The sequence below is a fragment of the Acinonyx jubatus genome, chromosome B2 (genome assembly GCF_027475565.1).
Source record: "Acinonyx jubatus isolate Ajub_Pintada_27869175 chromosome B2, VMU_Ajub_asm_v1.0, whole genome shotgun sequence".
NCBI lineage: Eukaryota > Metazoa > Chordata > Mammalia > Carnivora > Felidae > Acinonyx > Acinonyx jubatus.
The window spans coordinates 112,398,172-112,424,438 of record NC_069385.1 but is presented as its reverse complement, the minus strand read 5'-3'; the positions used below and the strand labels follow the sequence as shown (position 1 = coordinate 112,424,438).

At 46.4% G+C, this 26,267-nt stretch overlaps 1 protein-coding gene across 3 annotated transcripts in view; it reads right to left on the bottom strand.

Annotated features, from left to right (window-relative positions):
- The window catches only part of KIF6 (kinesin family member 6), a 386,005-nt gene that overhangs the window by 90,816 nt on the left and 268,922 nt on the right, over nt 1-26,267 (bottom strand). For all 3 annotated transcript variants that reach the window (XM_015069784.3, XM_027057824.2, XM_027057825.2), the window contains one exon: nt 8,379-8,487. In XM_015069784.3, the coding sequence (XP_014925270.2) occupies nt 8,379-8,487 (109 nt within the window). The remainder of the gene's footprint in view (nt 1-8,378; nt 8,488-26,267) is intronic.

Sequence of the window (26,267 nt, the reverse complement as noted above, 5' to 3'; positions counted from 1 at the left end):
CAGGCTCCAGGATCTGAGCTGTCAGCACAACGCCTGATGTAGGGTTCGAACTCAAGAACCATGAGTTCATGACCTGAGCCAAAGTTGGACGCCCAGCCGATTGAACCACACACGTGCCCCTCCATCCAGTCTTTTTTATACTCAGTTTTGATATAGTTAAGATCATACCATGTGTATGATTTTGTGCTTTGGTTATTTTTCACTTAGCAGTATAATATAAGTCCTTCCTCCTGATATTAGAAACTTGTCCATTATCTTTGATGGCTGTCTACTAGTCTACCAGGTGGTTGTGATGTTTTACTTAATGGTTCCTACATATTTTCCAACAAATATGCATGAGATGCCACTGAGAGCCCGACTTTGTGCTGGGGAAGTGGTATAGGACATGGCTGGCCTATGTGAGAAATATGCAGTCTGGTCCCCAGTACATGGCGGACCCTTAAGAAATGTCAGTCTTTCCCTTCTTTTCCTTTCTGCAATGAAATTTAGGGGGGCAATGGAAAGTCTATGAAACAAATCTGCAATATGTGGCTACAGTAAATCATTATGCTATTGTGGATAACACTGGCCAAGCCAGTGGCGGGGCCTGTCTATGAGTGGAGAGTAGTCAGGAAAGCTTAATGTACAAGGTAGGATTGACCTGGCTTTTATAGATGCTACCCACCATCATGCTACATTAATTGTCAACACTGGGTCAACTTGATTTTAACTATCTCCTCTCTCCTCATTCTCTCCTCACCCCGCAAGTCTTCCTGGATCCTAGGAAATCCCAGATATCATGTTATTTTGTGTGTAAATATTTTGGTTGCATAGGATTTTGTTAGAGGAAGTGGGAAGAAGAGGACATTCAAGGCGGGGAACAATGCAAGCAGAGGCTAGAGTGCCACAGCGGCTCTGTGCTTGATGGAAAAGTATGAATTATGTCACTACTATTTTCCAAGTCTGGCTGCTTGGCCTGTGACTGCAGACAGGAAGTTTCCACGGAAGGGAACTAAATTGTCTCTCAATGTTAGGTTTCTTGGGACTCCGCCCCAGCTCCCTTGTTAGGGTGTTTAGGTTCATCATAGATTATGCATGTGCTCTTTTCAGCTAGGGCCTGTCACCTTCTGGAGAGAAGTGCAGTCCCTTTCGATGTCATTCAGATGGAGTTCGGGTCAGCAAACATTCATAGAAGTCACCGTGCTGGGCCCTGTAGGCTTGCACTGGCCTTTGCCCACTGGGCAGACAGAATCTGAGGTGTGGTCCAGGCTGCTCAGAAGAGAAAGGCTATTTTCATCCTTCAAATTCTGCCAAGTGGAGGGCCTATAATTGTTTGGCTGTTGGCTGTGTCCATCCCCAGCTCCTAGGATTCCACAGGGTTTGATAATCCTTCACTGCTCAGTGAGTGATTCCTCTTAATGCCTGTTCCATAGAGTTCACTCACCCATTTAGAAGAGTATCGAGAATAAGGAAGATGCGAGAGGAGGGCTGGGAAGCTGATGAAATCCATGTCAGTTCTGGAGGAAACGGGAGTAAAAAAAGGGGAAGATATCCAGGCAAACAGGCAATCTCCACAGCAGCTGTTCAGAGGAGCCCTGACGGGCCTGGGATGGAGCCCCCTGGCCTCGACAGTGCTCACATTTGTCCAGGAGGGCATGGGGGGGGGGGCTGCTTCGTGCTGTGGTCGACCCACTCCAAAGAGCGGCCCTGTGCCAGGGCTTGGCAGACACTGTGGGGGAAGCCACGAGCTGTTCCAGTCTCTCCCCTGCAGCCCAGCGCAGAGCTAATAAGGACTTTCCCACTGAAGAGGTGTGGGCTGAGGGCTGTCCTGTCTGCATGAGGCCATTTTCCTTCCACTCTGCAGTTGTCACTGCTCCAGGCCACCCCACCCACCCACATGTGTTCCTGATCTCCAGCTGTCAAGACAAACTCTTGACTAAGAAAGCCCAACCCTGAGAAGAAGCGGGGGTGGGGGGAGTACACGAGAGGCAAGAGAGATGAGAAAGAAGTTGACCCCCCATTTCTGCCAAGTTCTTCCTTGCCCACCCGCATCTCCACACCTTCTCAGCCCAAGCCTCCCACAGCCCCACTGCCTCCCTTTCCTCTGGCCCCAGACTAAATGCTGATCAGCAGGAAGAGGAGCTCCCGACTCCCTCCTGACCCCAAAGAGGCACATTCCCATTAATGATGTGGCTCAGGGAACCAGCCTGTGTCCAAGGCGGCTGGAGCTGTGCTGACCTTCCCCAGGGCACGCTGCACCTCTGGACAACATACTAAGCTCCTGGTCACTGGAGAGGAGGCCTGGCCTATGTCAGGGAGGCTGCGCCTTGGGCAGGGCCAGGGAGAAGGCTCGGTGACTCAACCTGTGAGCCCCTGAGGGTCTCCTCCTCCTGGCTGGAGGCATTCCTATCCGGGAGTCGCTGGCTGCACGGTCCATTGTGCAAGGGCAGCGTCGCTGGGGGCCGTTCCAGTGTGGAGGCTGGCAGGCTGTTCTGTTTGCTGTGTAGAAAAATCTCTACCTCGGGGCAAGGCCTGGGCTTGGAAGGGGAAGGAATGCAGTCCTCCGACTGCTCTTTCATAAGCCTGGCTTCTCTTGACGCCCAGCCTTCACCAATCCCACAGCAGCCACCATGCGCCTGGCACCGTGCTGGACACTGTCCGCAGCGTACAAACCATTCTCCTTCTTGGCTTCCATGTCAGCCATGTCAGCAGCCCGGCTGCTCCTTCTCTGTCCTCTTCCGCAGCTGTTCCTCAGATGCTGGGAATTGTCAGGGTTTTGTCTTGACCCTCTCCCCACATTACCTCTTCTCCCAGGGCACTCCACCACACCAGTGTCTTCTCTTGTCATCGCCACAGACAGCTCCCATATCTGCACCCCAGCCTGCTTTATTTCCTGACAAATGCATTCCAAGAACTGATCACCCCCAACGAAAACCCCTCCCCTTCCTCCCACCTTTCCTCATCTCACTGCCGAGTACTGACACTCACCCAAGGGCTCCCGGCCAGGGACCTGCACCCCCTGCGCTGCACCCCCCCCACCTCTATAAGCACCTTCACACAATCCCGGAGTCCCACCCATTCCCATCTATTCCCCACAGTATTCCATTCAGCTTCATTCCTACTCTCCCTGCCCCAGAGAAGGGGTGGTCACATCACCATATTACCTCCAAAGGCTTGTGTGGTTCCCTGCATTCATGCTACCTGCCTTCCGGTCATTTCCCACATTTAAGCCTGAGTGAGTCTTCTTAAATGCAAACCTGACCTTGTTATTATTTGTCCTGCTTACAACTCTTCAAGGGCTCCCCAGTGATCTCAGGACAAAATCCAAATTCCTTAACAGCGTTAACTAGACTCTTCATGCTCAGGTTGGTGAGGACTCTTCCAGAATCTTCTCTCACATCCCCTTGCCTTCCTAGGCTGGTCCAAATGGCCTCAGTTCCATCAAGTGTCACTCACATGGGCTCACCTCAGGGCTCCTCCCTTTGCTTGGAACGTCTCTCTTCATCTGGCTAGTTTCTGCCTAATCACGCAGTTTCTCTGGAGACGTCTCTTCCTCTGGACAGCTTTTGAGGGCCATGAAAGTCTGCAACAATGTCACCCCACATGTTCCACAGCACCTTGAACTTCTGTCATCACAGGTGCACTGGATCAGAATTGCCTGTTTGCTTGTTTTGTTCCCTTTTTCAATATTGTAAGCTTCCCGAGGATAGTGATCACATCTATTTAACACATACTTCTATCTCTGGAGCGTAGAACAGGGCACGTACTTAGTAAGCACTCTAGACCTAGCTGTAAAATACAAGGAGCAGCATGTGAGCAACACGTCACACACAGGCACTGTGTGCAATGTGGAGAGCACTGGGCTGGGGATCAGAGACTAGGACTCGAATGCCCTGCTGGATCTCAAGTTTCTTGTTTGCAAGATTAGGATGAGATGCCTCTCAGGGATGGCTTGATGTGGGAAGTACATGCATACAAACGTCCTTTGTAACTGAATTAGGACCACTGCCTGGCAGTGTAGGCACCCCCCTGTTGCGGGATCGACTGTGAGGTGGGATTGCATATTGGAAGCAGCAACTACAGACAGTAATGATGGGTATCATCTTCTCAGCAAATCAAAGGGTCAGAGAAGGGATCCTTTCAAGTCCATGGTCAAGGACACCTAAGACAGTTGCTAAGTTTCTCATCTTTAGGGGGAATGAAAAGGATAGGGGTTGAGGTACAATCTTATGTAACTTCCAAGACCAGCTCCTGGGAGAATTCCATCCTGCCCTTGGTGTGTGTCAGACACACATACATCATTGCTGGGGGAGCAGCTGAGGAGGCCTGGCACCTGGCTCTGCCCCAGGCAGTCAGAACCACAGATAATTTGCTGGGGACCATGGGCAGTAGCTGCTTTAACTTATGGGCTAAGGGGAGGAGCTGGTGTTCATAAGCCACTCGGTCTCCATAAGCCTCCACTGTCTATTGTCTGTCACATCAGCTGGGCTGGTTTCTTCAGGTCAGTGTGGGAAATATGCCACTGGAGGACAAGGGGTTCCTATGACACCTTTCCTAGTTTTCTTGTCTCGGGCAATTAACTTAATATGCTGATTATTCACAGAGTGAACATCCAACACTCTTCCCTGCCAGAAAGGAAGAATGGGCCTGCATCTATGCCATTTCCCTCCTCTGTAGACCTGTCCCTGACATGGTACTTTGGCTGCCTCTGGCACGTTGCCATGAAGATCCACCTTTCATTTCCCTTAGGCTTTAAAAACACAAAACAAAACAAAAAAACAACAATATTTCTTTTTCTTATTCCATCTTGTTTCCCATCAAGATGGTGGTCCCTTCCCATCTTCATGGAGCTATTCCTTCCCTGAGTCTAGAGAAGCCTGCTGTCTAGCTTCTCCTGTTTCTAGGAAGGAGTTCTCGAGCACTTTGCTTGCCTGCTAAGACTTCCCAAAGTCCATTCTCAAGCCAAAGAAGTATTTTTGAGTACTGTTTTTGTGGCCAGCACCATTTTAAAAACTGTGGGAAGGCTGAGAAGATTCGACTCTAATCTCTGCTCTCAGGGTTCATAATTCTAGCTTAGGAGACAAGGTGTAAATACAAAAAACAAATGGAAAAATAATAAAGGTTAAAATTGAAGTCTAATAGGAACCAGGGAACTCCTATTTGTCATGGATGTTATTTCCAGACGGTGCCAGGAGATTTCTCTCCAGCCTGGGTCTAGTTTTCCTATCGGTTCTATTCTGTGCCCTAAGGATCCAACTGAGAGAAGGGGTGCTTTTCTTGGTTGAGTTCACATTATCATTGCCTTTGTTTCCAATTGCAGTTAATCTCCCCATTTATTTCTTCTTTTGTTATTTAATGGAACTCTGTGACTGAGGGATTCAGTTTGTCTCCAAGATCTGCCACAAAAGAAAGTCAGCTGTGTGGTGCCTGGGCGCTGGTGTTTGCTGACCATGGGGTCTCCAGCCTCTCTTCATATTATTATATACTATGAGGATGAGTCATGCCTGAAAAATGTTGTGATTTTCAATTGTAGTTGTCCTCCACTGAAAAATCCAGCTTAAGAGTTGGCTCGCACGCTCTAGTTCAGCAAAGGGTAAACATCCTATTAATGTGCCAATGTCTTGTTTCTGTTGTCACAGACAGGCAGCAGAACTGCCCCCCGCAGACCAGGGGCTAGGGCTAAGAGATGCTAGAAATTGCCTGGAGGACAGCAAAGGGTCTAGGTAAGATGGGGAAGAAAATCTTTCTATGGTGTAACAGGGACGTGTATGTGACAGCTACTGCTCCACTCCTCCTTCAGCTCCAGCTCAACTCGCATGCTGGGTGATGAGGGATCAGAAAGGATCCAACAGTCCCTTCGTTTGGGCTCAGAAACTCGCTGCCATGGGTTAGAGAGGCTGACACGGCGCAAGGCTCATACGTGGGAGCAATCAGTCCCAAGCCTTTCTGGACTTTGCCAAGGTGACCTCCCAACATCGGAACCACTGATGGCAGCTGCGTGATGTGGAAAGTGGAGCAGTCCCTGTCAGGCCAGGTCACTGGGTCCTTGTTGCCGGGGTCTACCTGAGAATGAGACTTGCTCAGAGGAAGTCTAGAAGCAGAGTGACTAAAACCCTGTGGCGCATGTCTGCATTCCTAGGACGTGGCCAGCCCTCCTGCAGATGGTCCGCATGGGGCTCCCAGTCACCAGAGGGAATGGCAACAAATGCATTGAAGGGGATCAGGGTGACTATAGGAAGCAGTCTGCAGGGCGGCATGGAAGTCACCCTCATCAGCACCTGTGGGGCCCTATTTCAATGTCTGCTGTAGGGGCCCTGCTTTATAGTTACTCGTTTTCACAGAAAAACATTTTCTCTTAGTCCTCTGTCTTAAGCAGTTACGAGCATGTAATACCTAGTAATGGAATGCTCTCCATGAATGCAAACAAAAGCTCCAATCCTGGGAAAGGGGTAGATCCTGGGTTACACCCCCCCAGTGCCAAATAGTCCTTTAATGATTGCTATTACAGTAACATTAAACAGACGCAGACATTTTTAACATGTGGACTGGTCTCTTGACTTTTCACTTGATTTTAAAAGGACTGATTTAGTGCTGGGAAAAGCCCTTTTCAGAAGCAAGCTTTGTGCGAGTTTCATTAATTCCCTTGCTCTATGGCCACAAGGAAGATGGGACCACCAGGATAACCAGCCCATCCTACGCGACCAGATATGTTCCAGCCCCAAATACAGGCCATATTTAATTTTCTCCCTTCCTTTCTAAATGCATCAGCGTCAGCCCCGTTCTGCTTCATTTTTCTCTCCGGGCTCACCTCACCCAGAGCTTTGATGTCTCCCTCCCCAGACCATCTCCCTGAAGCCTTGCTGTGTCAGTTCTTCCCCTGGTCTGTCTGTCTGTCTGTCTGTCCTTGTCTTCACGGGTTTGCTTCCACGGCCTACAATGTTGGCCAATTCTCTGCCACTCTGAAACAAACTTCCCTTCTCCTTAGGTGACTCCCCTTATCCTCCTTTGAATGTTTGTTACCTATCACAAACTTTTTGAACACGTGTTCGCTCGTGCTCTATTTGCTCACTCCCAGCCCTCCAACACGTGGTCTTCAGTCACCCGCTTGCTCCGTGCGCTCGGTCCAGCCTCCCCTGCCTCTGTCTCTGTCGCGGCTGACACCACCCACAACACGCTTTATGGAGCCGCCTCCTCTCTCGGCTTTCAGGACAATATATTCTCCCATTTCTCCCCTGCTTCTCTATCTGCTTCTTCTCAGCCTTCCTCCCCCACCACCTGCTCTCCCTCCTTGCCCTTTAGAGATTTCCTGCTGCTTCTGCCCTCTAGGCCCTTATGCCTCCACATGTTTTCCTGAGCTTGGCCACTTCTTAGGCTTCCTTGAAGCATTTACAAGCATATAACTCTCAAACCTGGATCTCATTTTGTTTTATTTTATTATTTATTTATTTATTTATTTATTTATTTATTTATGTTTATTTTTTTGAGAGAAAGAGAGAACAAATAGGGGAGGGGCAGAGAGAGAGGGAGACACAGAATCGGAAGCAGGCTCCAGGCTCTGAGCTGTCAGCACAGAGCCCAATGTGGGGCTCGAACCCACGAGCCATGAGATCTTGACCTGAGCTGAAGTCGGACGCTTAACTGACTGAGCTACCCAGGTGCCCCTGGATCTCATTTTAATTCAAAGAATCATTTTTGAAAATTTACTGTGTGCTAAGATCCAGAGTCACGTGTGACTTAATTTAAAAGTTCACTGTCTAGAACTCTTTCTTCTGAACTCTAGACCCATGCACCTGGCAGTCTTTCTGTTTGCTACAGTTTGAGGATATGCATCTAATTCACAGATTAGGTGAAACAAGTTATATACCATTAAGTTTTTTTTTTAAAGGGTCCAGAGGCCAGCTTGACAATATGTCAGCAGATGCTGCTGCCTGCTCTGCTTCCGGCTGGAGAACATACCAGAAGCCTCTGCTGTGCATGTACACTTCCTTTGACTATCAAGTGCAGGACTTCCTCCCTCCCCGCACCGTCCCCAGACCAGCTGGAGGGTCTAGAGTTCTAAGACTATAATTTGATCTACAGACTTTTCTCCTCGTCTTTGGAACAGCATGATATTGACAGAGTCACAGGCAGATGAGAATTAATGTAAGATGTGAGAATGGTATACAAAGTTAGTTCCGTCACTCACAGACCCTGGCCTTGACTTACCCCAACAGTACAGGGATGGTGAGGCTCATGTGTAGGAAAGTCATGGACACAACTCAATGTGAAACTTAATACATGTCTTGCCTCTCTTCCAGAGTTAGGTCAGACAGATTAGGGAGGACAGAGTAGTAGCAAGTTTCTTTGAGGCTTGCCCGGCGAAGCCTCGGGGGACCAGCAGCTCCCTGAGCCAGCCTTACCTCTGCTTCAAAATCTGTTTGTTGTCTTCGATGGTAACGCTGTCAGCGTGGTCCCTCTTGAAGATTTCAAAAGCTTCTTGTCGTCCTAATGACATTTCCTCTCTCATCACTGTTTGGAGACACAGGGAAATGGCCTCAGTCACAGCATCAGGATCCCATTAATTTCACTGTCACTTTAGTTAGACCACAAAGCCAGCCCTGGCTCCAAGAGGCTCATGGCAGAGAGGCTCCTGACCAGACAGGTGGCCCCAGGCTCTTCCAGCTGGCCAGCGACCCACCGAGGAGGCCCTTCCAGGGACACCCTGCACCCTGCAGGGCTGTGCCTGCACATGCATGTGACTTGTAGGGGGTGGAGTTTGGAATGTCGGGTCAGAGGAAATGAAAACCAGAGCGCCAAGCCCTGGATTGCTGAGAACATCTGTGAATGCACTTTCTGCCATCATTCAGTGCCACATTTCTCCCCGTTTTCCTGTTATGCCCCATTTTGGTTTTCTGTTAAATTTCACGTTGAATTTCCAGGCATTTAGTTAAAAGAAGTACAATACAGACTGAAAGATATAGAATCTAGAAAATTCCGTTCTTGGTGTTCATCTAACGATGCATCATTGAAGCCCCTAGTGAGGGGCCTCAGCTCTTACTCAGAGGTGAGGTTCTCCATTGCAAGATCCAGGAATAGATGGTGATGGAGGCCCCTAGTCCATATCTAACTCCTGTGTCTTGTGTCACCATCACCACTATGGGCCAGCCCTTCACTGTTAGGCCCTGCTCAGGGGCCAGATTCTGAAACCCAGAGTCAGAATGGCCAGGGACCTTGGAGTGAGCAGGTGACATTCCTGCACTGCAGCCCTCTTCCTCCTAGCCTCCCAGAGCAAGAGGCAGTGCAGGTATGTGCCTGGGACTCCCTGGGTGACAGCTGAATTCACAGCTGGATTTGGGATGAATCTATGGAGGTTTTTTGTTTGTTTGTTTGTTTGATGCCTCTTTTAAAAACATTGGTTCCTGTTCCCCATGCTTTCATCTGGTTAATTCTACGTACCCTTGAAAGCCTGGCTGAGTGTTACCAACCCCACGAAGCTTTCCCTGAGGCCCAGGCAGCAAGAATCCTCTTTCTACTATCTACCTATCAATGTAGCTGTGACACGCACAGCCCAGTAGAAGTTGTCACTTTACATGACAATCCTTTCTGGGGACATGCACATTTCTAGGAGGTACAGATTACATTTTTGCAGATCCCCGGTGCCTTGTTCAATGTCTGGCATTTAGAAGGTGCTCATCATAGGTCTGTTAAGTGAATCAGGTCAGGAATGAGCCAGGAGTGACAATGAGCCTTGTTCTAATTGCCACATGAACATGCTCCAGGGTGAGAGGGGTTCGCGATGAGGCCCCCGGTTCTGGAGATGCATTCATATGGGCCACATACCACATCTCCTCTTGCCTGGAAAAACCCTGCTGAGTCTCATCACCCAGCCTCGGGGTGAGGAACGGGACCAGCCCATCTGACACCAATTTAATGATTACTGTTGATAAAAATAGCACCGTGAAGAATGCCTGAACGGTGAGGCACACAAGACACCCCACCCTTTTCCAATCAGAAGCAAATGGGCACGTCTCAATTTTGTCTCCACATCTGTCCTGCACACTCCAGAATCGGGTGGGCCTGGGAATGGGTTTGTGGGAGACTCGGAGAGAGGAGCCCCCGATGCATGAGAGACATTAACTGGAGGGCACTTTTTATCCAGTGGAACCCACCAGGAGCCAAGGGACTCACGCCATACCTCTCCCCGGCCCCTGGTCTGTGCCAGTTCTGGCAGTGTATGCTTTTCACTGCAAATTAAACGGGAATGGAGAGGAGAGGGAGTGAGTCTCTCTGGAATGGGGTTGCGGAGGAGGAAAGCTCTGCGGAGACCACATGGGAGCCTGCCTGCGGGATCCCCCAAATTGCCTCCCACGGAGGAGGTGATGAGAAGGCTTCCACCAACTGGCAGTAGCAGGTGGGAGCGTAGGGGGGAGGGTTGTTCGAAAAGCTGAAGTGAAAGAGATGGGTTCATGGCCTCTTCTCTCCCGGTTCTGCCTTCTTTTGGAGCTGACAGTCCAACTTGACAGCTGGGTGGGTTGACCATGCTGAGGTTTTGCAGTGCTCATAGAACTGTTACAGCAGTAGGTCCTGGATGAACTTAGAACCACCTGCAAACCCCACCGCATCCTCCCAGAGGTATGCCGGGGCCTGGGCGGTGGGAGCAGAAAGGACATGGAGCTCAAGAGGAGATAAGCCCAGGTAGGTTGCTTGCCATTACTTTACAGAGCATCTCAAAAGTCTTGCTAAAAAATTTGGGGCCAACGTCGTCTCACAGTATATATGAGTCACCAGTTTCCAAAGACTTAAAATTCAGGTGATGTACACATTACAACAAAGTTACCCTGGAACAACTTCAATCTTTTGGTGATTTAAGAGGTGCTTGGGGTCCTGCAGGGTCATGGGCTTATGGTCAGGAATGCACTATCAGACTCCCCCACCCCTGCCCCTGCTACAACGGAGAAAGTATTCCGGAACTGGAGTTCTCTGCTGGCGGTGAGCTCAGGTGAGTGGACATTCACGGGACGGCTATCATTCTAGCAGCTAGCATCCTAAATGCCTAAATGTCTGCTCAGGGAGAGGCCAGGGTGCTGTGGCAGAGGATGCCTGTGGTCTGAAGGCGGAGAGGCAACGTGAGGCCTGGACACCTACCGAAGACTTGTCTCCACCTCGTGTCCCCTCTCAGGATTTAGAGAACAGCTTTCCCAGATGGCAGGATCTGGCCCTGAAGCGCACAATGTACGCGTAAGAAAGAGTGAAGGCAGTTGGAGCACCAGGGTGACTACAAGCTAATGAGATAATAATCCATTTATTTATTCTCTCCACCAGCATTTCTTTATCTAAGGCACTGTGGTTGGTACGTGACACACGTACCACACACTGTGGTTGTGTACGAGATACACACTTGGGCAAGACAGTTAAAGCTTTGATCTTTGCCCTTAAAGAATTCAAAGCCTCGTGAAGGGGAAAGAAACAGGAACAACCACAGCAGAAGCTGCTGCCTGCCACTAGGGAGACATGTGCCCGGCGCTGGGAAACAGCGAAGAGGGTCAGCTCCATCAGGGAGACTCGCAGGGATTCCGAGGGACCGGCAGCACCTGCCAGGTGGGAAAGAGGGGGCAGAAGATCCCAGGTGGAGGGGGCAGAGGAGGAGGGTGCATTAAAAGGGCAACTTCATTGATATGCATGGTTCTGCCACCCAATAGGAATGAATGACCTTTGGGAGAATAAAATGAGTTTCCTACATGCTTTATGCTAACCACTGTATCAAGTGCTTCCTTCCATATTGTTTTAGTTAACCTTCTCCAGGATCCCTGGTCAAATATTATTTTATAGATGAGGAAACCGAGGCCTGGTTAAAGAAATGGTTGTAAAGGGGTAAGGATGGTCCAGCTTTTAGAGAGAGTCAATTCTGCTCTTAGATCAGTTTTTCCAGGGGAAGTCTATCTGAGGGAGGAGGTGGGGACTGGGTCTCAAAATGAGCTGGTCGGAGTAGGTCTGCTTATGAGATTATACTCTCATTAGTGTTTTCTCTTGTCCAAAACTTGGAATTTTCCTTACAGTATTACTGAAAAAAGAGAATCATGAATTTTGTTTTACTATTTACATAGTTTACTTCATATGTTATTTTTTTAATGTTTATGTATTTATTTTATTTTGCTTGAGAGAGACAGAGAGAGAGAGACTGAGACCAGGGGAGGGGCAGAGAAAGAGAGGGAGAGAGAATGAATCCCAGGCAGGCTCCTTGCTGTCAGCACAGAATCTGACGTGGGGCTCGAACCTATGAATGATGAGATCATGACCTGAGCTGAAATCAAGAGTTGGACGTTTAACTGACTGAGCCACCCAGGTGTCCCTACTTCATATGTTCTACTATTATTTCTAGAATTTGTGCACTTTGTGGGGCAAGGGGTTTTAGGCAGTTTTGTTTGCTGCAATATTCCTAGCACCTGGGTGGTACCTGGCATGTAGGCTGAACTCCAGTTCTTTTGAGTGAATGAATGGATGGATGGATAGATGGATGGATGGATGGATGGATGGATGGATGGATGGATGGATGTTTTAGATGCTTAACGTTCTTCCTTCTGGTATAGCATATTGTGATATGATGGGGGAAGTGCATTCACTGCTCTTCCTCCCTCCACCACCATTCTTCTGGGTGGGTATATCCCCTCTACGGTGTGATTTTAGAAATTCAACACCACTGGGGCGCCTGGGTGGCTCAATCAGTTAAGTGTCCAACTTCAGCTCAGGTCACAATCTCGTGGTTTCAGGTTCGAGCCCCACATAAGGCTCTATGCAGCTCGGACCCTGGAGCTGCTTTGGATTCTGTGTCTCCCTCTCTCTCTGCCCCTCCCCTGCTCACGCTCTGTCTTTCTCTGTCTCAAAAATAAATAAACGTTAAAAAAAATTATAAAAAAAAAGAAATTCAACACCACCTTCTCCCACTACATGTCACTATGCTTCACAGCCCACCCTTAGAGATTCCAACTCCAAGAAGTTTTTATAAAAATGTAAATACTCTTGAAGGCATCCCCACTTTATGGCTAGCAAAGAAAAACTCCATGATTTGTTGACAATTAGCTAACAGGTCCTGCAAAGATGAGACATAAGATGGTGTCTCAGGCTGGTGCCAAAATGGGGGAAATATGAGCTTGAAAAGGAAGGCGTGATGGCAAAAGATAAATTGTGCCTTCTCCCCAGCTTTGTTTAGTCTGTCAGACTCAGCTGCTCATTGAAGCTTTGGACCTTACAAGTTTCCATTTGCCGTGACCATGTCTAGCTCTTAGTTGTTTCTTTTAGCAAATTTCAATCATAGGTCCCTGTGTCGAATCCCAGAAAATAGGGATGACTCAGAGAAGCCTGCTGGCTTGCTGAGTCACAGGACTGCTTCAGACCCCGAGGAGAGCAAATAAAACATTATGGGGCAGTATAAAATTTCAAACAAAACAAAGCAAAAACCAATAAACAAACAGACAAAAAAAAAAAAAAACAACCCTAAAGAAGAGGAGTTTCTCAGTCTCAGTCCCCAAAACACGACATTACAATTCCAGGGTGTGAGTGGGATGGGAAACACTTCCAAACCCTAAAGGTACAACCTCTTGTGGGTTTTGGTACTTATTATGAACAGCACTTAGGTAGAAATGGCAGACAATAAGGCACTCTCAAAATTAGCCTTGGAGTGGGGCTTCTGAAAATGTTAGGCATACAAAATTCTTAGGTACTGGTCCCTCACCCATTTATTAATATTCTCTCTTTTGCCATCCTGAAACCTGGCTCCTTATTTTGCTAAAGATTACACATCCGTACTTTTGGAAGCCCTCCCCGCCCCCAACACAGGGTCCCATGGAAACCAAATGGAAAGGAAAAACATCGGAAGTGGAGAGTTTATGCTACTGCCTTTGGGCCTGCTGTCTGATTTCCTTTAGTCTGGAGCACATGGGCCAGAGCTCATTTTCCTGGCTGCCCCAAACAACCTACTGCTGCTTAAGCTATTGCTTAAAAATGGACAAAAGTAAAATGATGGAGAGTTGTGTTATTCATGCTGAAAAATGATTTCCTGGTCAGAGCCAAAAATATATTTTCCTTCGGAAAGACACCTATTCCTGGGGTGCCTCAGTTCCCTCTGACTGAAGAAGGAAGGGGAGAAAAGAAGAACCACCAGGGAATGAGGAAAAGTGAGCAATGGGGTGGATTCTGAGGGGAAGGGGGCTTAGATCACAGTGTTTGGGACTGAAAGCAAAAGAAGGCTCAGAGCTGGGTGGGGGACATTCAAGGCTGAGACAAGGTGGAAGCTGGATGTGGGGGGTAATTACACAATCTGTGGCTTGGGAGAGGAAGCTTTCAAAACAGAAGGTGAGGGACCTGGCTTTGAGATAGTGATATGATGAATGCCTACAATATGTAGAACATGGAAACGCATCTAGTAATGAGAAGCAACAGGCAGGGATACAGTGTGGTTTTGTAGAATATCTGATCTAAGGTTCTATATGCATTGAAATTTCTCAGTAAATGTTGATGGAGGTGAAATACACAAAAATATCCCCATATAAATAGAAGAGAATTCCATCCTTTGGTGTGTAGAGAAGTTAGAATGAATGGACCAGTATGAGGGAGAGAGATGGACAATTTTGATGAGAAAAAGGGATAATCTATCAAGGCAGCATGAAACATAAAGGTCAGGAGGGAAATGAAGGAAAGGTCAGTGGTCCAGCACTCTTGGGAATGGTGCCTGGAACAAGGATGTCCCAAGGGCCATTGAAAGGAAATGGTGGCTACAGCCAGAAACTCTGGGGTGAAGGGGCAAGTCAGCAAATGAAAAGAAAGAATGAAAAGCAAAGGGCCCACTGATACTGGACTGAATACATTCATGAGATGGGGAGGTGCTAGAAGATCTTTATAAAGAGAAATGGACCATCATCTCCCAGAAAGATTAGAAGGGGCATTTGAGATATTGCCTTTACCTTCCTCCCTGCCATTGTGGGGAAGACACTGTCATTTATGAAGGAGGAGGTTTCTGGAAGTTATGTGGAAGATGGCGCATATGTAGCCCCTGCGCGGGGGAAGTGGGAACCACCTTCCTTCCTCACCCTCACCGAAGACATTGTCAGACAGCCGAAGTCACTCATCTCCTATAACAGGTGGCTCTCGGATGATTACCCAATCAAATGACAACTGCTGTTACTTTCATCCTTCCTATGCTTCCAGGTAAAAGTAACAGCCCAGTTCTACCACCTTAGGAGTGGACATGCAGGTGACTTTCCCCAGGGAGCCGTGTCATGCCCTCGAGTGCCAGAATCACTGAGAGTGGCTGTTTGGGAACAGATGCCAAGAAGCCTGCTGTCCATGTTTTCCCACTGCCTGGGTGATGGAGGTCACCACAGCAAGCAGTTCCATGTGCCATGGCTCTGTTTACATTAAGGGCCAGGAGCAGCTCAGCTACAATTTGAGGGGTTTCTGGGTGGGTACAGCAGGGTATGGAATCTGAGGATGAGGGGAAGATGAAACCACTTAGCCACGGCCAAAGTGACTGCAGATGTGAAGACCAAGAGTAGATCTTTTGGGGTGACCAAGGACACTTGCCCAACCTACTTCCCGCTTTTGACTGACACTTCTGAAATGAGTTGGTGCCCAAGGCCTTGGGGTTAAAGGCCTATGTTCAAACCAGAAGATACCACCTGGGCTAAAGTCCTCAGATGAGGACTTGCCTTGGAGTTTCCTAAATTGCCACATGAAAGCTGTCAAAGGAGAACCTTTAATTAGTAGATTCTTAGGGCTGGCTTGGACCAGGCTGAAGCGTGGTAGGCTTGGCAGGGACTCTAGGGAGTGGAGTAAAGGGAAAATCTGAAGTGGAAAGCCACGGAAACCTTAGGAGACCCACCCAATAGTGGCACCACATCTAAATAAATCAAATGGGTTCCTGACTCCTGGTGCCAGAAATCACACATCCCACCAGCAATCCTCACCGGCCCAGAAGTGCAGACCATGTGGGCTGGGTGGAATTAAGGGGCAGTGTTCGAGGCCGGTTGTGTTTCTCTTTCGTCTTGGTAACCATGTTTGATTCACCCCCCTGCTTCAGCTGCATCCTGGACATTAGCCTGAGGGGGTGCAGAAAGGCCCAGTGTGCCAACCAAGTGGACAGGCTTGGAGGCTCTGAAAGAATGGCAGCTGCTTGAGGGCAGTGGCCCATTTCCAGCAGGAACATAAAGCCTTTAAACAACGGTCCTGAAGATCATCTGCAGAAGACCTTCATTTTCCTAACCCAGCCTCTCTGGGGTTTTTGTTTTGTGAGTGTTCTCATTCAGGACAAAGTGCCCATGTGGGTTGCTTAGAAAAACTCGTGGACAGACACAGGCATGGAGCTTGGAGAACAGCCTGGGTCATGTTGGCATTTCTGTGTTTTGGAGTTAACTCAGGAATCTGGAGGCCAGCAACGTTTCCATTAAATAAGACAGCATGCTGTGGCTCCTGCTGCCAGGCGAAACTGGGTCTATGGAGTCTTTTCCATCGATTTCAGTCCATAGATGTGGCAGCCTTGGTGTCCAATTCCATGCCCAATATTTGGGCCAACACTGGAAATCTGGGTGGAAGGACATGTGTGCTCTAGCCCTTTGAGTTAAAGGGCAGTTGACTGAGAGGACCACTGAACAGAAAGGTAGCATTCCTCTTCAGCTTAATAAGAGGCTCCAAATTCTGCAGAATTTGAAAAACACAGGATTCCCTGAGTTTGAGGTGTCCTGACCATTTCCAAAGGCCACGGTTAACAGGGTCCTATTGACTGGCTTCCACCCTGATGAGTTCAGTTCTCATGTCAGTCTGTGATTTGGGGGTAATGGCTAGAGCACTGCTCACATGCCCTATGTCTGAAAAATGAGGCAGGTTTTCTATCTGTGCCTAAATTAGAAATGGATTCTACTGTCGTCTCAAATTTATTTTGATATATTCTTAAAAGAGGATTAAAAAGAATCCATTCTAGCCTAGTAGCACCTTCCATGAAATGCATGTATATTTAAATAAGATTCTGTTTCTCTGGCTTGGAAATAAGCAAAAAGTGAAATGAAGTTTGGATATGCTCATATTCATTCCTTGGGGGCAAAAAAAGAAGGGAAAAATTATTTTTTGTGTGTCTTCTATGTGATAGGCACTTTTAATGCTTCATAAATATGAACTCACAGATATTAACTAATCTTCACAACACTGCCATTGGTGGTGATGGTGGAGGAAGGAAGCTAATGCTTATTGAGAACTTTGTATGTGCTGGAGGGATTACATCGGTTGTCTCTCTTGATTCTCACAGTGACCCTGTCAACTAGGTAGTATTGGGCCCATTCTATGGGTAAGGTAATTGAAAGTGGTTAAAAGTGACCCCAAGACAATAGGTAGCAAAATGGCAAAGCCATAACTTGATCCCAGGTTTGTCCCACTCCAGAAACCTCCTTCTGCATGCTGTGTTGCTAAGTGAAAATCATTTGCCAAGTGGAAATGATCTCATGAATACCAGCAAACCACTGATGTCAGACCTATGGGCTCAGGAGGTCAAGAGAAAAAGGCAGTTGGGGAGACTCATGACTTGGGATGTGCACTGAAAACCATGAATGCACATGGCAGCTCAGAAGAGCTGGAGATGTTCATGAATGGGAAGCTGGGGCAGGCACCAGATGGCCGGGAGGAGCTGCTTTACCCAGAGTCCCAGTGGCTGGGTAAGGATCAGAGGTAAAGGGAGGGTTGTAGGGGAGCCTCGGTTCTCTGTCAGGAGGACTTTATTAGTTAGCCAACTAGGTCAGGTCCAGTTAAGTACTTATTTTTACCTAATCTACATGGAGCTTGTACCCTGAAGAGACTCCACAATCCAAGAGTTTATGCACTTAAAATGGCGGTGTTGGACTGAAGCAGGGGGATACTCTAGAGATAAGGGGAAGGGTCCAGGTTCTAAGAGTATATACTTTGGCAGAGAATAATTTCCCATCCCTAAATGAGCAATAGCCAGGAGAAAGAGGTGAAAAGGATCCAAGAGGCCATTATTTTCCCTTTGACCCCTCTATATCCTGACTGCTTTTTCTCTGGAAAGAATTTCATTGTTTAAATGTAACATTTGTTTATCCACTTAGGCAGTGAGTCAACTGGAGAAGTAGACCATCTGTCAACAAGTACTGAGTATCTGCTCTATTGACAACCCTCTTCTATGGTGACTGTTACAGATAAATGAAAAAATTATTATTCTTGACCTTATGATAGAAAGCACTGGGGGGGGGGTATGGGAAGTTCAAAGCTTACTTTGTAAAGCAGGTGAATACTCATAGACAGTGTGTTGGTGGTAATATGGTGCAGATGGTGTAGATGGTTGCAAGAAAGCGAAAGAAGGGGTGTGGTCAGATTGCTGAGAGCTTTTCAAGAAACATTCCTCCTAAGGCGGTTTTAAAGAAACTGAGGAGCAGGGGCTGGAGAAATGGAGGCTGGTGTTGCTCCCTGCATAGGGAACAGAGAGGAAAGCCATGGTGTGGGGAGGGGCCCATGGTGTTCAGGGACTGGAATGGAGATTGGGAGGATCTTAGGGCTTCCTTTGACTGCAGTGGGAATTGGGGCCCAAGTGACCTCTGGGTCTTGATGTCACACCCTTAACTCGTCCCCTGCATCCCTGGGCAGAGGTGCCTTGAGTTTTTCACAGGCTTGTCAGGCAATTCCCCCTCCCTCAAATGATTGGAGAATATCTGCTTTAGAGGGGAACACTGGGCTATTCTTCTACTACTCTTGTGCTGTGGTTGGGGAAAGGCGATAGAATTTAAAGTAGGAAGATGTGGTCTTTTTTTTTAAGTTTATTTATTTTTGACAGAGGGAGAGAGCGAGCATGAGGGAGGGAGTGGCAGAGAGAGAGAGAGAGAGAGAGAGAGAATCCCAAGCGGGCTCCCCACTGTGAGTGCAGAGCCCGATGCAGAGCTCAAACTCACAAACTGGGGGGATCATGACCTGAGCTGAAGTCAAGAGCTTAGCCGACTGAGCCACCCAGGCACCCAGGAACATGTGAGTTTGAGTGCTGGTTTCACTTACTAGCTGTACGACCTATGCTTTGAGTCTCATGCTTTTCATCTATCAAATGAAGCTAGTAAGAACTCCTGTCTCTTAATGTTACTGTGAAGGGTTACTAAGAGATGGTGGCACTTATGTGTGTCTCCATTTTGGAAATGCTGAATGCCTTTGCAGGGAGCTATTTGCATGACTACTTCATCCACACGCCTCCTCCATCCCTCAGGCCATGAGTTCCAAAAGGCATGTGACTCTGCCTTATGCATTTGCAGCCCCAGCTTCAAGCTCAGTGCCAAATGTAGTATATACTCCAAACAAGCTTTGTCAACTGAATGAATGAGCAAGGATGAGGTAGCTCTAGTTAACTTGTTTTTTTCTTAAGAGCATTATTCGTTAAACTGTACATGCATCTCTAATTCAGTTTTATGTATATATTTTACAATAATAAAGCTGAATATGGCAGCTATGAATCATTTATTTAAAAGTTTCTGATGGAATGAATGAATAAATATGGCATATACTACAAAAAGTAAAAGTGTAAAACTGAGTTATTATTGTCATCATAAGTAATAATGAATCATCTAACAACCTTCCCACCACAAGCCGTTTAGAGCGCAAGAACTACTTGAATACAGGAGGAGAATTCTGAACGCAGTTGCAAGGTATGGGCTGGCAATGGAGGGAGACCACTGTGGTTTAAACTGTCAGGCAGGTTCCACTGTCCTTGTGCTCTGCTTCTGGACCACCTCAGCCAGGTTCATTCCACAGTGACAACCTCATCTCATTGGGGAAATAAACACAACAGGACAAGGGCTTCCTTGTCTTCCCAACACCAAGTCTACCAGTGGACTCACTGCAATCCAGGCGACAGTGGGACCAAGCATCCACCATCTTATCAAAGGCCAACCCCTCTGCCAGGCTGTGGTTCCCAAACTCTCCTGGCCTTCATCCCTTAACCCTTCTCTCTTGCTTGAGCAATCTCCCCCTCTTCCTTGGATTATTTCCATCAGCACAAAACTATATTTTAAAATCCATGTTGACTTGGTTATAATTAGATGTAGATATATCTGAATTTGTAGACACAAAGTGGAAGGTTAAAACATTCAATGTTCACTGGCCTTGATTTCATTAGTGAAATAAAAGACAAGGTCATCTGTTTATAGGGGGATGGCAGAGTAAGAGACACAGGGACATTTAGATACCTAGAGAAAGGAAAAAATACTGTCTTACCAGAATTTTCCTTCTACCCATTAACCTTCAGGTAATCTAATTTCTCTGGTCCCTTTTCCTAAAAAATGCCTCATCAGGACTGTCTATCTTTACCGTCTCTATTCCCTCACCTCCCATTGTCTCCTCAACCCAGTCCAATGGAGTTTCATTCTGTCTCCTCCACTGAAACTGCCTTTTAAGCATCATTAGTGACCTAAGCATTGCTAAAACCAGATATCAGTTTTCTGCTCTTATTTCAACTGACCTCTCAGCAAACGGTAGGGCAGTCAAGTCACCAACTATTCCACATGCCAGCACCCAGTTCCTAGAACCCCTGCAGGTGGGGAGGTGCCCATGGGTGGTTCTGGCCAGTGTGCTGTGAGCCGCCATGATATGTGTTACCCCTGGCTGAAGCACTGCAGACTCGCTGTGCAGTTTTCCATGCTCTCCCTCCTCTCACTCTGGGGATCTGTGTCAGCCTGGGTCCCTGGTGATTATGGAGCAGAGCTTCTGCTCTTCTGACCCACAGTATTCACACAGGTAAACGAGAAATGCATCTTGTTATGAAAAGCTACTGAGAAGGAATGCTCATTTATTACCAGAGCATAGTCTAGCATATCCTGACCAACTCACACCTCCCTTAGACAGAGGTGACTCCTCCCTTTTGCCTGAAGCACCTCCTTCCTTGGCCTTCTGTGACATCACTCCCTACTGATTTTTCTCCCACCTTTCTGGCTTCTTCCAACCTCCAGATGTTGTAGTGTAGTAGGGCTCAGTCGTGGGCACTCTTCTCTTTCACCAGGTGATTTCAGTTAGTTTCATGGCTTTAAAATGTATTATACACCAATGGCTCCAAATTTTATATATTTAGCTCTGATCTCTCCATTGAGGGCCAGATTGAGACACTTAACAGCTCACTTGAAATCTCTACTTAAATGTCTAATTGGCATCTCAAACTTAACGTGTTCCAAACAGAACCCTTAATTTCATGCTCCGTGCCAAAGTCTACCCCAAGATGTTTCACCTAATTGTTTCCATATCAATAAATGGTACCACTTGCTCAAGCAAAAAATCGTAGGGCTTGTTCATGGTTCCTCAGATCTCACAACAGCTCCACCCGCAGATTCTGCCTGAAATCTTTTAAAAGATAGCCTCAGACCTCTTTGCTTCTTCTTGTCTCCTTTTTTATCCCGACCGAAGTCACTACCATTTTTCACCTGGACTGTCCCCGAACTGCTTTGTCAGTGTCCATCTTGCCCTCCTAGGACACATTCTCCACATAGCGACCTGAGTGATTTTTTAAGAGCATGATGTCACTCCTCTGCTTTCAACTCTCTAGTGGCTTCCCATGGCTCCTGAACAAACACCAAACTCCTCAGCGTGGCAAGCCTCACATCATATGGCTACATCTGCCTATGTGTCTCCCTCCTCATGCCCCTCCTAGATATCCTTTGCTTACTCCGTCTGAGCCCCCTGGCCTTCCTTCAGTTCCTCATAGATGTCAATAATATTCCTACCTCTGGGCCTTTATACTTGCTGTTTACTTCTTCTGTCTGGAATGTTCTTTCCCTGAATCTTTATGACTATCAATTTATTATTCAGTTCTCAGCTCACATATCACCTCCTTTGGTCTCCAACCCACCCCAACTGTTTCTCACCTATTATTTTATTTTATATCCTTCATAGCTTTTGTCATCATCAGAAACTACATAAATATGTATTGTATAGATTGAAAACTCCACAAAGGTGTATCTGTCTTGTTTATTTCTCCTTCTCCAATGCTAGGAGGGAAGGAAGAGGGAAAGAAGCAAGGAGGGGAGGAAGGAAGGAAGGAAGGAAGGAAGGAAGGAAGGAAGGAAGGAAGGAAAGAAGGAAAGGAAGGAAGGGAGGGAGGGAGGAAGAGAGGAATAAAGAGGAGGGAGGTCAACAGTCCTATTGGAAATAGGTGCCCCTAGGGGTGCCTGTGTGGGTCAGTTAAGCAGCTGACTCTTGGTTTCGGCACAGTTCATGAGTTCTCGGCTTCATGGGTTCGAGCCCTGCATTGGGCACTACACTGGCAGCATGGAGCCTGCTTGGGATTCTCTCTCTCTCTCTCTCTCTGCCCCTCTCCCACTTGTGCTGTCTCTGTCTCTCAAAATAAATAAATAAATAAACTTTAAAAAAAAGGAAATAGGTGTCCCTAATATGTACCAGATTTGTACCCCTCTACATCAAGCCCCAACTACTCTCCTATGAGAATCCTGATGCCTGAGTTTGAGCTCTCTCTCCCTTCTGCACCCACAGTTAGAATTTTCAAAGTGCTCTTCTTTCTCAGTAACTAGCCTGGGTTGACTTCCACAGCTCCTTGCGAACCCATCCTCTGATTAACCTCACCACCCCACTCTTCCTCTCTCTCTCTTCCTTTGTCTTTCACTTTTTTGGTTGTTTTGTGTCTGTCTTATGCATATTAAACCTATAAATAATTATTTCTAAAGGGAGCCAAACTAAACTCCACACCTAAATGGTGACTGGGCTTGTGAGAACAGCCTCCCTTCCATATCCTGGCAAGAGCGTCCATTTCTGAGACAAAGAAATGAGAATCTTTGCAGACATCTATCATTATTTCAGAACACTATAGGGTCGGCCAGTATATATCTGCACCTAGCTTTTGTACATCCTCAACAGAGAGAAGTAATTTTCCATTATGAACCATTTATATTAAGCCATTCAGGAGGGTTTCTGAGGAACTTTTCTTTCACAGATGCATTATCTTACAGGAATTCAGAGAGGAATACAGTTCATGCAGAGAGCAAGTCCTAAAGATGTAAGCCACATAGCTTTGCCTAATGAGGTAAGAACATCTAAAAGGTATTATTTTACTTTTTGTAATTATCAAGGTATAGCTCATCACTTGCAAAAAAAAAATTGGGAAAGAAAGAATGGCATAAAGGAGAAGGAAAAAAATAACTCACAATCCCTCTACCTTCCTTCCTTCCAATTTTTTTTATGCTTTGTTTTATTACATAGTTAAGATGATAATGTATATACAATTTTATAGCTTGCTTATTTCACTTAACATTATCTCATAATCTTTTTTTTCTAACTCATTAAATTTTTCATAAATATTACTTTTTGTGGCTATGTAATATTTTCTCATTATAATCTGTTCTCTAGAATTGGAATTTTATATTACATATATATATATACATATATATATATTTACATTCTATATATATGCTATGTAAATAATGCTGCAGTGAGCATTTTGGTGTGTAAATGTTATTCAACATTTAAGTACTTAGTTAGCTAATTAACATAACAAATATTTACTGAGTGCCCACTATATCCCAGTTACTGTTCTGGGAGCTGGTCAACAAAATCTTATTTCCTTGGAGTGATAACATTTTACTGAGGGTGACCGACAAGGAAAACAGATAAATACATACTATCAGTTAGCTCTGTGAAGAGAGGTAATGCCAAGTAGGGGGTTAGAGACAACCAGCTGATGCGGGACACTGTTTTCCTTAGGGGGTTAGAGGAAGGTCTCTCTGAGGAAGTGGTATTTGCAAAAAGGCATTTTGGATTATTTCTGTAGGCTAGATTCCTAGAGGGTATTTCTGAATTAAAGTTCTTGCTTTCTAGGAATGACAGCAGTTGTCAGCAGTGCCTGGAAGAAACAACTGTTATAAAAATGTACCCTACTCGGGTATGATCTTGAACAAGTTAATTCCTGTATTCCTCAGTTTTCCTGTGTGAGGTGGAAATGATTATACCTGTATGTGTACATGTGTGCACATGCGTGTGTACGTGGTGGAGGGAGGAGGGCTGGGGGTAGCCGTGGGGATGGGATGCTAAGGTTCTTGTATCTCCAGAAGAACTGCGTTAGGGAGCTAACACATGTCTGTGGAAAGGGAATTATCAGGCTGTGAAATGTATGCAGGGCATTCCAGTAGATGGAAACTTCATTGAAAGAGGGTTCTGGAAGGTGTGGCATGAACACTTACTGTACCTGGCACGTAGTAAGTGGTCAGTAATGCAAATTAAAGAAAGAACCTAACCCCTTGGGAAGAACTTACTGACACTGGGAAGCTGAAAAGGGAAGGTCTTAGATGACTGGTCACCACATAGCAGTGTAGTGTGGCTCGTGATCTGTCAATCAGACAAGTTCCTTTTCATCCATAAGCCCGCAAATAGGTGGTATCCTCAGTTTACTCAATCAGAAAATGGGGCTAGTAACATTGACCTCATAGGGCTATTTTGAGAATTAAAAAGGATTGAAATATGGAAAGAACACAACACTGTGCCTTGGTAATAGTAGGCCCTCAATCAATGTGTGTCTCTCTACTTCGTCTTGTAGATGAATTAGGTAGAAAAGGATCTGGGATGGTAAGAGGTAGGACAGTGGGATTTTAAGTAAATTGCATCTCTGCAACCCTGGAACTGGATCGAGTGTTTGATTATGCACCTGCAATTGGGTTGTATTCTTTTGAGTTCTCAGATCTATGCTAATAAAAACATTTTGTTGCATATAAGATAATTAATGTGTGCTGCTACTGACAACAAACTCCAAGGAAGGCGGTTCAAGGCCCTGGTTTATGGCTGATTATAAGCAAAGTTATCAAAGGCATGTATTTGAGCATCAGACTTAAATGCTCTCCTCATTTAAAATGATCCACTTGATTTGGAAAACAGCCGGAATCACATCCCCTTATTTCCTCCTGGTCCTTCCAGCAGAGTTTCTCCCTCATTTTAAGGTCCCTCCACCTCCACCCTTCAGCCCTCTTCTTTGGCTCACTCCCTCCATCCTATCTTTCTGATCCTGGCAGAGGTTCTCTGTAAGGTGTGTCAGACTGGGCACCAGGCACACCCTGTTAGGGTAATGCTTATATGTACAGGGTAGGACATATTAAACATGCCCACAAGTATCATCCTTCCTTTTCAAAATTCAGTGATGTCCAGGGTTCCTGAGTCTTTTTTTATTTTTATTTTTTAATGTTTATTCATTTTTGAGAGAGAGAGAGACAGAGCACAAGTTGGGGAGGGGCAGAGAAAGAAGAATCTGAAGCAGGCTCCAGGCTCTGAACTGTCAACACAGAGCTCCACATGGGGCTTGAACTCACGAAGCTTGAGATTATGACCTAAGCCAAGGTCGAACGCTTAACTGACTGAGCCACCCAGGTGCCCCCAGGGTTCCTGAGTCTTAAGGCAGCCAGTTGCGGCCACAGATCTGCTCCATCTATTGCTGGGCTCCTAGCTCCTACTGTGCCTGTCTTCCACTCTCATTGCCCCGTTCTTCATGTGGTAGCAGCACATGAGCAGCTCTTCGCTCAGTATTTGTAGTAATAGCTTTGTCTGACTTCTTTCCCCACTGTTTAGTTTAGTTTTTTTTTTTGTTTTGTTTTTGTTTTTTTAATCCTGTCTTTTCTTTAAGCCAGAAGCTGAACTGGATTGTGGAAAACAATGCCAAGGGCATGGGGCCCTGACTACCACCATCTGCGATAATGGCAGGAAGAGGAGGAAGAAGGAGAGGGCACTAAAAGTTAAGTAGATGGAGTAGTTAGTCCATGAAGAGGAATCTAAATTTAATTTGCTTAAAAACTTCTCAGATTGGCATTCATCTGTGGTAGAAAATGCTCACTGGCAGATGCTTTAGGAGCTGGTTAACTGTTTATGGTTCACGTGGCTGGGGAAAGACTCCTCTCTGTCCAAGCCTAAGAAGGTGTCTGTCTTCACTGGGTTCATTAATGAGCTTTGGGTTGCCTTGGGCAGTAATTTGCTCTCTGGATAAAAAGAATGCAAAGAGTGAGCAGACTGAAAGCCCCTCTGGCTGGGCTTCCTCTTCTTACAAACAGCCAGTCTTTGAACTTGTAATTATGAGTCATGGGGCTCCCAGTCTGGCGCAAAAGTGACTCATTTTAAGCAAATTATCAGTTTTTGCCCTGTTACCAAATCCTGTGATCAGCCATCCTGTGTGTGTGTGTGTGTGTGTGTGTGTATATATAAAGGAACAGTTTTATTAAAAGAGCAGGATGTGTGGATGGAGAATGAACTGTACTATGCTTTCCAGACGTATGGACCAAAGTCAAACTCAGGCCCAGCGTAAGCCA